The sequence below is a fragment of the Coffea arabica genome, chromosome 2c (genome assembly GCF_036785885.1).
Source record: "Coffea arabica cultivar ET-39 chromosome 2c, Coffea Arabica ET-39 HiFi, whole genome shotgun sequence".
NCBI classification, from domain to species: Eukaryota; Viridiplantae; Streptophyta; class Magnoliopsida; order Gentianales; family Rubiaceae; genus Coffea; species Coffea arabica.
The window spans coordinates 29262353-29274324 of record NC_092312.1 but is presented as its reverse complement, the minus strand read 5'-3'; the positions used below and the strand labels follow the sequence as shown (position 1 = coordinate 29274324).

At 37.8% G+C, this 11972-nt stretch overlaps 1 protein-coding gene across 1 annotated transcript; it reads left to right on the top strand.

Annotated features, from left to right (window-relative positions):
* The first annotated feature begins 1424 nt into the window (after nt 1-1424).
* LOC140035602 (uncharacterized) lies at nt 1425-3474 on the top strand. The gene is made up of 3 exons (XM_072076896.1): nt 1425-1489; nt 1653-1783; nt 3152-3474. The coding sequence occupies exons 1-3, from the start codon at nt 1425-1427 to the stop codon at nt 3472-3474; spliced, it is 519 nt and encodes a 172-aa protein (XP_071932997.1).
* Nucleotides 3475-11972: the final 8498 nt, after the last annotated feature.

Below are 11972 nucleotides of genomic sequence, written 5' to 3'. Positions count from 1 at the left end.
TGTAAGTGCCATGACACTGAGAAGTGGCGAGAAAGTGGAGGGACCTAAAGTGAAAAGTTCGAAAAGCAAAAGTGAGGAGGAAATAGAAAAGGAAATTGAAGAGGAAGGACGCATTCGCGAGGACCCTAAGGTAACATTCACTCCTCCACCCCCTATTAAATCTAACTTACCTCCTTTTCCCTGCAGGTTTGAAAAGACAAAGAAGGTAGAGAAGGAAAAAGAGCTTTTGAATGGTTCCGGAAAGTGGAGATCAACATCCCTTTATTGGATGCAAGCAAGCAGATACCAAAGTACGCTAAATTTTTGAAGGATTTGTGCACCCACAAAAGGAAGCTACGGGGTGACGAAAGAGTGGCGGTGGAAGAAAATGTGTCAACTATATTCCAAAGGAAACTCCCACCAAAGTGTGGGGACTCAGGTATGTTCACAATTTCCTGTAAAATAGGAGATATCTCAATTAGGAAAGCGATGTTGGATTTAGGGGTGTCGATAAATGTAATACCTAAGACTATTTATGCGTCTCTTAATGTTGGACCATTAAAAGGCACATGCATTATAATTCAACTAGCAGACCGTATCAATGTTTATCCAAAAGGGTTAGTTGAAGATATTTTGACACAGGTCAACGAGTTAGTCTTCCCAGCAAAATTTTTATGTCTTAGATATGGGGGATGAAAGGTCATTAAATTCGTCGCCTATTTTATTAGGTAAATCATTTTTAAGTACTGTTAGGACAAAAATAGATGTGAATGAGGGTGTTTTGTCAATGGAGTTTGATGGTGAAATTGTAAATTTCAATACTTTTGATGCGATGAAATACCCTAAACAATCTAATCTGTTTTTACTTTGAGTGTTATTGAGCTTCTTTTACAGGAAACATTTGAATTGGATGGGGAGGACGCATTGGAAGTGGTTTTGGCAAAGCACATTGAGTTGAGGGTAACTCTCAGAATGGAAAGATGTGATGAGCTGTATCGTGCGATTGAAGCACTACACTCACTTCTACCAATTTCCTCAAGGTATGAGATCCCTTCTGTATTTGTATCTGAAACTCAGACGAAATTGTTGCCTTCTGTTGTGCAGGCAGTCAAGCTGGAGCTTAACCCCCTTCCAAAACACTTGAAGTATGCATTTCTTAGGGACAAGAAGACACTATCGGTGATAATTTCTGCACACCTGTCACCGAGTCAAGAAGACAACTCGGTTCGTCTTCTTCGAGATCATAAGGAGACGATTGGGTGAAGTATAGCGGACATCAAAGGAATCAACCCATCCTTATGCATACACCGGATACGGCTTGAGAATGATATAAAGCTGGTAAAACAGGAGTAGCGGAGATTGAACCTACTAATGATGGAAGTGGTAAAGAAGGACGTACTTAAATTCCTGGAAGTGGAAATCATTTTCGCCATCTCAAACAGTCCATGGGTGAGTCCAGTTCAAGTAGTCCCGAAAAAGGTGGGAGTAACAGTAGAAGAGAACCAGGAAGGTGAGATGGTCCCAGTGAGAAAACTCACAAGATGGCGTCAGTGCATTGATTACTGGCGATTGAATGCAATGACGACGAAGGATTACTTCTCCCTCCCTTTTATTGATGATGATAGAAAGATTGGCTGGTCGTGTTTACTATTGTTTTCTTGATGACTTTTCAGGGTCCTTCCAAATCGTGATAACACCGGAAGACCAGGAGAAAAGTACATTCACTTGCCCATTTGGCATGTTTGCCTACCGGAGAATGCCTTTTGGCCTATGCAATACTCCAACAACTTTTCAAAGGTGTATGGTAAGTATATTTTTCAAATATGTAGAAAAGATTATTGAGGTATTTATGTATGATTTTAGTGTATATGGGGATCGTTTTGAAGAATGCCTTGATAATTTAGTTTTAATTTTGAAAAGATGTATAGAAACAAATTTAGTCCTTAATTGGAAGAAATGCCACTTTATGGTGGAGCATGGTATTGTTTTAGGATATGTAATGTCTGCTAGGGGCATAGAGGTAAATAAAGCAAAAGTCGACCTTATTTCTGTTTTACCTTATCCCGTAAGTGTCGGGAAGTGCGTTCTTTTTTGGGTCATGCAGGGTTCTACAGAAGATTCATCAAAGATTTCTCCAAAATTGGAGCGCCTCTGTTCAAACTGCTGCAAAAGGATATAGCATTTAATTTCACCGAGAAGTACAAGATGGCCTTTGATAAATTGAAGGAATCATTGACATCACCGCCCGTCATCCAACCGTCAGATTGGAGCCTCCCATTCGAAATAATGTGTGACACGAGTGACTACGCAGTGGGAGCGGTGTTGGGGCAAAGAATTGGCAGGGCGGCACATGCGATCTATTATGCATCGAGGGTGTTGAACAGAACTCAACTTAACTACTCTACAACGGAGAAAGAATTACTAGTTGTTATTTTTGCATTAGAAAAGTATCGACCTTATTTATTAGGTGTAAAAGTAATAGTTTTCGCTGATCATGCAGTCTTAAGGTACTTAATGACGAAGAATAATGCAAAATCAAGACTCATCAGATGGATCTTGCTTCTACAAGAGTTCAATTTAGAGATTAAAGATAAAAATAGGACAGAGAACTTGGTTGCTGATCACTTGAGTCGTTGCTTGCACATAAAGAGGGGCAACCATTGAGAGAGGCATTCCTAGAGGAGCAACTACTTGTCATTGATTCGGGGTTACCCTGATATGCTGATATAGTAAATTTTTTAGTAATTAATCAATTGCTTGTAGGTTGGCCAAAAGCTAGAAGAGACAAGTTAAAAAGTGATGCCAAATACTACATTTGGGACGACCCATACCTTTGGAGACAATACTCAGATCAGGTACTAAGAAGATGTGTAAGTGCAGGTGAATTTCACTCAATTTTAAATTTCTATCATTCGTTTGCATGTGGAGGGTATTTTGGGCCTAAAAGAACAGCTCTAAGTGTTGGAGAGTGGCTTTTATTGGCCCACCCTTTTTAAAGATACGTACTTATTTTGTAAATCCCGTGATAAGTGTCAAAGGGTGGAGACTATTTTTAGTAAGGACCAAATACTCCAAACTCCCATGTTATTTGTTGAAATTTTTGATATTTGAAGAATGGATTTTATGGCATTTTTTCCCTTGTCTTTTGGTTTCGTATATATCTTACTTGCAGTTGATTATGTTTCTAAGTGGGTGGAAGCGAAAGCCACCCGTACTAACAATTCTAAAGTGGTTACCGAGTTTCTAAGGTCTAACATATTTGTCCGCTTTGGAATGCCAAGAGCTGTGGTAAGTGATAGGGGCACACACTTTTGTAACAAGACTGTGGCTGCCCTGTTCCGAAAATATGACGTACTCCACAAAGTAGCAGCACCGCACCACCTGCAAACGAATGATCAAGCCGAAGTGTCAAATAGGGAGATCAAATCAATTTTGGAGAAAATGGTGCGCCCCGATGGAAAGGATTGGAACTTGAAATTAGAAGATGCACTATAGGCGTACCGCACCGCGTATAAGACACCGATTAGGATGTCCCTATACAGACTAGTCTTCGGTAAGGATTGTTATCTCCCTATGGAGTTCGAACACAAGGCGTTCTGGGCGGTAAAGCAGTGCAACATGAATCTGGAGGAGGCGAGGGTCCAAAAGAAATTGCAACTATAAAATTGGAAGAGATTAAGAATGAAGCATACGAGAATGTCGCGATCTATAAGGAGAAGGGCAAAATCTTCCATGATCAGCAAATCTCAAGAAAATCTTTTGTAGTGGGATAAAAAGTTCTCTTGTATCACTCGAGACTTCAACTTTTTTCCAGTAAATTGCGTTCTCGTTGGATTTGTCCATTTGTCGTTTCTAATGTATTTCATTATGGTGCAGTGGAGATCCAAAGTTTAAAGACGGAGAAGAAGTTTGTGGTGAATGACCATCGTCTCAAACCTTATTACGAAGGATTCTCTGTTGAAGAAATAGAAGTTGTACACCTCAAAGATCCAATTTATCTTGCTTGAGGAGTTCGGCCGTGTTTAGCCAAAAACGTTAAAAAAAGACGCTACTTGGGAGGCAATTCAAGGCTATTTGTTTTAATTGTCGTATATTTTTGGAGTTTTTGTTAAGTGTTGGTGTCATTTAATAGTTTGTTATTTTGTGGCAAGAAATTGGCAGTTAGACGTGCCTACACTAAGTGGTCACGTCTAAGGAAAAGAGTTGGAAGGCGACGGTCAGAAGACTCTACAACAGTTAAGCGTGCCCACGCCAGGTGGTCACGCTTAAGGATCAAAAATTTCGACGGCTGGTCAGAAGACTAAAGGGCAGTTAAGCCTGCCTGCACCTAAGACAGAGGTTCTTTGTTATATATAAAAAAAAATGGTGTGAAAAGATGAGATTGCCCTCAATTCAAAAAAAAAAGACGAAGAAAAAAAAATAAAAAAAGAAGTATAAAAAAATAAAATATAAAAAATATAAAAAAAGCCCGTAGCCCTACTTCTCCTCTTCTTCTTTTTTCTTTCTTTTCTTTCTTTTCCTTCTTCTTCTTTCTCTCTTCTTTACTCGCCGCCGCTCCTCACTTGCTGTCCGTCGCACATTAGCCGCCCCCGATTCGCAGCCCATCAACTTTCTTCGCATGGCTAGCGCGCGCAAGCTCCAGCCTAGCGCACCAACCTGCCCAGTCGCGTGACTTCAGCGTGCGAGCAGGGCCCGTCTGCAGTCTCCCTGCGCGCGACTTCCTCAGCCTGGCCCCAAGCGCGGGAGCAGCGCCAACCCAGAGCAGCACCAGCGTGCGCGACGCCACTCTTGAGCGCCCACAGGTGCGCCCGAACAACCCAGGCGCGCTATCTCCTCGCGTGACCAGATCAGCAGCAGCGAGCCTCCGCCACGCGCGTCGCATCCCTCCTCCTCCTTTGCCGCCTCTGCTTATTTCAAGTACCCATTGCCGGCCAGCAGCTCAGGTGTTTTCTTTCTTTAATTTTCTGTCACTTTTAACTGAGGCCGGAATATTAGTTTTTTCCATTAGCTGAGGACAGAATTTAAATTCGTAGTTGAGGCCATATTTTTGAATTTTTAGCTGATGACAGAAATTTTGTGTTTGATTTGGGTATTGTGATTTTGTCTGGGGCTACTGTTGACTATTTGCTAAATTTTGTTCTCAACCAGTGGTATTTGGGGGAAGTTTTTACTCTGATTGCCTATTTAATTAGTTTTTAGGGAAGTTTTGCTGTGTTTATCTAAGTAATTAATTTTTGGGGTGTTTATTGTCTATTTGTCGGTGTTTAGGGGTTGTGTTTGGCACCCCTTGCTGAGTTGGTTCTCTATTGACTTCTTTTGATCACCTTTACCTTGCCTTTGCCCTGTTCTTTGATATCCAATGACTAAACCAAAAAATAAGGGCAAAAATAGACCTTCCACCTCCACCCCACAGCCTACTGTGCCCTTGAGTGGGCCTTCCTAGGCGACTGCTCTTAGGGGGACCCCGTACTCGCCTTGAGCGGAATAGGGAGGTTCACATCTCCTCTTCGATCCCTTTCGGCGGCCATTTGACCTTTACTAGGGCCGTCGATAGGGAAAGGTACACCGCTGCCTGCACAAGGAAAATAATTCCTTGTAAATATATCTACGGCCCTACAATTGATCTCTTGAATCTTAGGAATGAGGTTGCTAAGCAATTAGCGGCCATAGGTTGGACCTGTTATGTTACTATCATTTTACCTGCTTTTATTGAGTTAACGTGGGAATTCTATGCTACTTTTGAGTTTAATGTACCTGATGAGTTCTCTGTTAATACTCCAGGAGTAGTGCGGTTTAGATTAATAGGTATAGAGTTCACCCAATCTATCACTAAATCATTGACATTCCCTACTCCCAGAGTGAGGAATATATGGCCAGTCCGTGCGAATACACGGAGCCATTTTTCTCTCACAACATTGGTTATTGGAGAGAGTTGTCGGTCGACTGACAACACTATGATCTTAGCCAGTCTAAGGCATCTTTTCTCAAAAGCCCCGCCTACCATTATTTGCATAGATTTATGGCTTATAGTTTCTCTGGTAGAAAGGATAGTTCGGATACTTTGACCAAACCCGAGTTCTTTTTCATTTGGTGCATGATTGCTCAGATTAAGGTCAACTTGGGTTGTTGTTTGCCTCTCACCTCCGAATTTTCTTAAGTAAGAAAAATAAGCCGTTAATCTTGGGTTCATATATCACTCAATTGGCTGTAAATCTTGGGGTTTTGGACTTGAATAATCATAATCTGCATCGAACTTGTACTATGGAACCACTTGATTTGATTTGTTTGGAAAAGATGGGCTTAGTGCAACAGGTGAATGGCGTTTTCCAATTTGCTCCATTGGGGCCGATCCAGGTTCCTCCGAAGCACAGAGCTTCCAAATTTGCCACCTCAGAGGCCGGTGGTCCATCTACAGATGCCCCCAGACCTTCCTCTTCGGCACTTCCACCATCTTCCTCCACCGATAGCCAGTCTTCAGCCCTTCGCTTCCAGCTGGACCACATGGATACCCGATTGGAGCGAATGGAGCGTCCAATGGCTGGAATAACACAGAACTTAGCTCAGTACTTCCACTATGTGGGTTTCCGCCCACCTTTTCCTCCAGAGCCTTAGTTCATTTTTGCCCTCCTCCGGGTTCAGGGAAGTGTTGTTGCCCCTTTACCTCTGTTTTGCTCTTTATTTGCTTACATTGGGAGCAATGTAAGGTTTAGGTGTGGGGGAGAGTTAACTATGCTTTTAGTGGTGTTTTTAGTTGTTTGATTTGATTTTTTCTTTGCCTTAGTAGTTCTTTACCTTAAACAGTGATGAATGCACTTGAGATATGAGTATAAGTAGTAAGTTCATGCCATTGGGGTGTTCTACTTTTTCTCAATAATGAATTGATTGATGAATATACTGAACTTGACATGAATTTGACCACTTGTGCGATTTTTGAGCCTAATTTTTCGTTTGTTGAGTGGTTAGTGCACATGATTTGTCATTCTAGAACTTGCTCGGTTATGCATGTCAAGACCACATTTAAATGAATTTAGTGCATTAAAATGATAGGGCACCTAGGACTAAACCATTTTTGGGACTTTCTTAAAAAACCAACCTTTAGTTTATTTACTATTAGGGAGCCAAGTTGAGCCTTAACCCTTATTCTTCGCTTGATACCCCAGTTTTTAGCTGTAAAATCTCTTTTTAGACTTTCTTTTTTAATCTCGTGTAAAGAAGTGTTTTGATTTCATTACATAGAAATTTAGAGTATTATTTGAGAGGCATTATATATATATATATATATATATATATATATATATATATATATGAAAAGGAAAAGAAAAAAGAAAAAAAAGAAGGAAAAAAGAAAAAAAGATGAAAATGAGAAAGAAAAAAGAGAAAGTGCAAGCAATCAACTAGTGAAGTTGATTTTTTATGGTGTTGGTAGTTATTCAAAAAGAAAAAAAAAGGAAAACAAAGGAAAAGAGAGAAAAAGAGAAGAGAAATAGATGAATGAAAAGAGGAGAAAGAAAAGAAGCCGAAGGTTGTGACGAGTGCCAACTTTTACTTCACTTGTTGGACTGTTGAGGTGTCTTGAAGTTTCAAATGTGCAAGAATCTGTGTAATGAATTTCTGAGCATTTTCTTTATATTTTTACACCCTTTGAATCCTTTTTATCCTACCTTCTCACCCCAGCCCCATTACAACCTTGAAAAATCCTTTGATTGTTGCATTTAAATTCATAAGTAAGTAGTGGCGATATGATATATGAGCAAACTTATGGTAGTGTTATTCTATTGTGTTGATTTGAGAGCCATCTTATATACATATCCTATACACTTTAGAGTGAATGAGTGTACATTAAATGCGAGAATTGTTGATTTGGTATATTCTGATTTCGATGAGGTTATTGGGGAATTTGGAATGCCATTTTTGGTATGAATTGCTTGGTATCTTGATTGCACTTCTGAATTAATTATGCTTGAGGGCAAGCATGGTTTAGGTGTGGGGGAGATTGATAGGGTGCAGTTTAGTGGGATATTTTGGATAATATTGCACAATTGTTTAACTAAATATTGTATTAATTGGGTGGATTCTACTCAGATATGGTTTTGATACTAATTGCAGGAATTGATGTTAAAAAGTACTTAAAATCAAAATTCAGAGGATTCGTCGTACGTGGGGCATTTCAAGCAGTGCGGTCCGCTTGAGAAGTTGAAGAAATTAAATTGTAATAGATTTTATTTTATTTTATTTAGGGAGTTTTGTTTCTTTGAATATCAATTTCCGATAAGAGGAAATCCCTTCCTTGAATTTCGTGGGGCTACCAAAACAAAAGGAAGGAAGTATTAGACTGCCAGGAGGTCGGCTTGGCTGAGGGATTTTTTCGTTTTGGCTTTGAACTTCGTTTCTGGTTTTGCTAGGCCTTGTAAACAATCAGGAGACAAAAGCCACCATTGTTGGCCTTGTGAATTGCTTTCTCCATTTGGGTTGACCGAATTGGGAAAAACAAAAGACACAACTCTCTCGTATGCTTGTGAACAATTGAGCCGCCATTGTTGACTATTGTTCTTGCTTCTTATTTTCGGTTGACAAAAATTGAAGGAAAGGCCAGACTCTTTTATATGCTTGCTTTGGGAAACAAATTGAGAGCACGGAATTCCTTGTTCTTTTCTTTCCTGGGTTGACCGATTCTAGAAACACGAGTTGATGGCTCCTGTCGCATATATTAGCATGGGCTGCTCTCTAATTATGGAAAATTAAATCCCTAATTCTAGTCAAGGGAGCAACTGACGAATTGGTTCGATAATTACTGTAAAATTTAAACCGCTTGTAATTATTTCTTTCATTTATTGGTATTTACATGTTTCCTGCTTTTAATTGTTATAGCTCGTGTATGATTGATTAGTGCGCAATAATTAATTATTCATATAGGTTATTTTGCTAATTAGGGGTAATTGAATCCGTAATTGTTCGAATATCCCTATCTCAGTAGCAACAGGCGTAATTGGGTTTATGTCAGGGAAACATATGATCTAACATAAACAAAATCTCGTAGCGTGTTTGTTAGTTGGGATTGAGCCTTTCTAATTATTAATGCAATTTAGAAATTAAATCCTACGGTCATACCTAGGGTTGTTTTTGAGTTAGAAAAATAGTTAACAGTCGTACCTTAACTATCGAGAAATTAAGGAAGGGTTGGTTGTTTTTCGCGTGCATGACAACTATAACCAATCTATTAATAAATGTTGAAATTATTTGGGAATCAATGACCAGTGCCTGAACCATTTCTGAAGTGTACCCTTGGCTAGAGCTCTCCTAATTATTTCTTTTAATTAATTATTTTCTGCAGTTAAATTATTTAGTTAGCATTTAATTCTAAAACCCCGTATTTGTTTTGACTTGAAAGGAAATAAATTTCTCCCCAATCCCTGAGGAGACGACCCTGCTTGCCACTGTCTACTAGTTAGTGAATTTAGTCAGATAATTAATTCAGGTATATCGGATTAAGCAAACTCTTCGAGAACAGGGTAAATCAAGTAACCCATTGCACACCTAGAATCCCTGCTCTAGTACCTAAAATTGATTATTGGCTACTGTTGATGGTAGTTAAGTTTTATTTATTATTATTGCACAGGTTCTGCACCTATCACAAACCAAAAATTCTTAATTATAAATGTTAACGTATCAAATAATGACCGAATTTTTCCACTCACTAATTGCATCATGATAAGAAGTTGAACTAAATTTGGACTCTATTAAATCGGAAGACAAGCTATCATTTTATAATAGAGATGATTGAAACTAGAAGTCAAATTACATAGACAGTTTGGAGTCCATTAAGATCCCAGTAAAAGTCATTGGAAAAGAGAACTTTAAAAATGTCGATGTATCAAATAGTGAACTAAATTTGGACTCTATTAAATCAGACAAGGTATCATTTTATAACATAGATGATTTAAACTAAAGTCAAATTACTTAGAGAGTTTGGGGTCTATTAAGATCCGAGCAGAAGTCATTGAAAAAGAGAACTTAAAAAAGACAAATTCTGGCTGCAATGCTGGATGAAGACTCATCACTGATTGATTGGTTAGAATACCACAATATTTCTAAAGTGCAAACTTGTATGATTCAAAACCTCTCTACTGTTGTTGCTTGAATACTTTAATGTTGTATTTTAATCTATTGATTATATTCATGACTGAATAGTTTGATTGGCACCTTGGTTGCATGCGTATTACTTGTTTATGAATTTTGAACCTTTTGATTTGAGAATTGGACTCTGTTTTTCTTCCTTCTTCATGTGCTTGCTTTGACATAATAATGAGATTATACAAAGCTTGACACTTAATTAAAAGGTATACCGTGGAAAAGAATTTAGTTTGATTTCGAAAATTTATGATTTCTATGGGGATTGTTTAAGGTAGATGATTTTTATCACCACAATGCTAAATTAAGCATATGATAATCATAAGCCAGCCCATATTAGAATTAGTTCAATCCAGAGAATTTTCAGCCAAAAATCTATAGCTATATCTATATCTATATGTATTAAAGGGCAGGTTTTTAATGAGGACCTTCCACAATTTTAGATTTATTTTAATTCAGTAATTCTTATTCCTTCTCCGTATCCCTTTTCACTTTTCTAATTTACGTGACTCACTAATCTACAATATCATAACTCCATAATTTTAACTAACAGATATTAACCACCCCAACAAAATCGCATCTACAAATTCTAAACCACGTTTGACACTTACCACACGACTCATAGTAATAACTAACTCATAATTTAAGGGGCTCACTACTATGAAAATTACCTATCCAAAATTTAGGAGCCTGTTTGCATTATAATTTTCACAATTCCCACAATTCTACGTATCTAAGTCTTATAACGTATCTTACTCTCATAATTATTCACAAAAACTAAATGTATCTTACTATGGAAAATACATATTCACTACTTTGGAAAATACATATCCAAAATTTAGGAGCCTATTTGCATTATAATTTCCACAATTCCCACAATTCTACGTATCTAACTCTTATAATGTATCTTACTTTCATAATCATTCACAAAAACTAAGAATTGTGATTACAATCATTTCTATCCACATATCATTCATTTTCTAATATGAATTATTATTATTATTTTAGGATCCATCTTCCACAAAAAAAAAGTAGTTTTTGAATCATGTACACATTTTATCACACTTTGAGCTATTGCTAGACAAATCTTAGATTTTAATTATGTTGGTACAAATTTTTTTACTTTTTTTTAATTCACACTTTCTTTTAATTTCTTTCAATAATGTCAACGCCATGCTTAGAAAAGAAAAAAAATTGAAGAACTGCGTTTGTTTTACAATTTAGCCTTAACCCTATATCTGAGCAAGTTTACTTAACCTATCCAAACCATAACCAATCAATTGAAGGTCATTAAAAGTTAATACCATTTTATGAATTTGGAATATTTTGGATTGATATTTGACAGGTGTCGAGCCTGTGCAATAATATATACCTACTCGAGAAAAATACAAATTTTGTATATAGCGGTGAGCAGGGTCGAATCTACAGGGACTGGGGATAATTCATTTCTTCTAGAGTTCAGAGCATGGGGGATTTTTGGAAAATATAAAATAACTAATTAACCAACTGATGAAACAACTAATAGAAATAAACAGGAATTAATCAGCAACCAATATGACTCTAGTCAAAGGTGCAACTTTTCAGACACGGTCCATTCAACTGATCATCGATGTAAAGATAATTCAATTACTCATTAATAGATTGGTTATAGTTGTCATACACGCGATAAACAACAAACCTTTCCTTATTTTTTCGATAGTCAAGATACGACTGTTAACTATTTCTCTAACCAAGAAATAACCCTAGGTACAACCGTAGGATCTAATTTCTCGATTGCATTAAGAATTAGAAAAGTCCAACCTTAATTAACAAACACGCTACGAGGGTTTGTTTAAGTTAGATCATACGCTTCCCTAACATGAAAC

What these genes read in the sequence shown, in the direction of transcription:
- LOC140035602 (XM_072076896.1), top strand. Translation starts at nt 1,425, where the DNA reads ATGGGTGAGTCCAGTTCAAGTAGTCCCGAAAAAGGTGGGAGTAACAGT. An exon ending in AGTAGAAGAGAACCAGGAAG is followed by an intron (nt 1,490 to 1,652) that starts GTGAGATGGTCC and finishes ATGACTTTTCAG; the next exon opens with GGTCCTTCCAAATCGTGATA. An exon ending in CAACTTTTCAAAGGTGTATG is followed by an intron (nt 1,784 to 3,151) that starts GTAAGTATATTT and finishes TCTTACTTGCAG; the next exon opens with TTGATTATGTTTCTAAGTGG.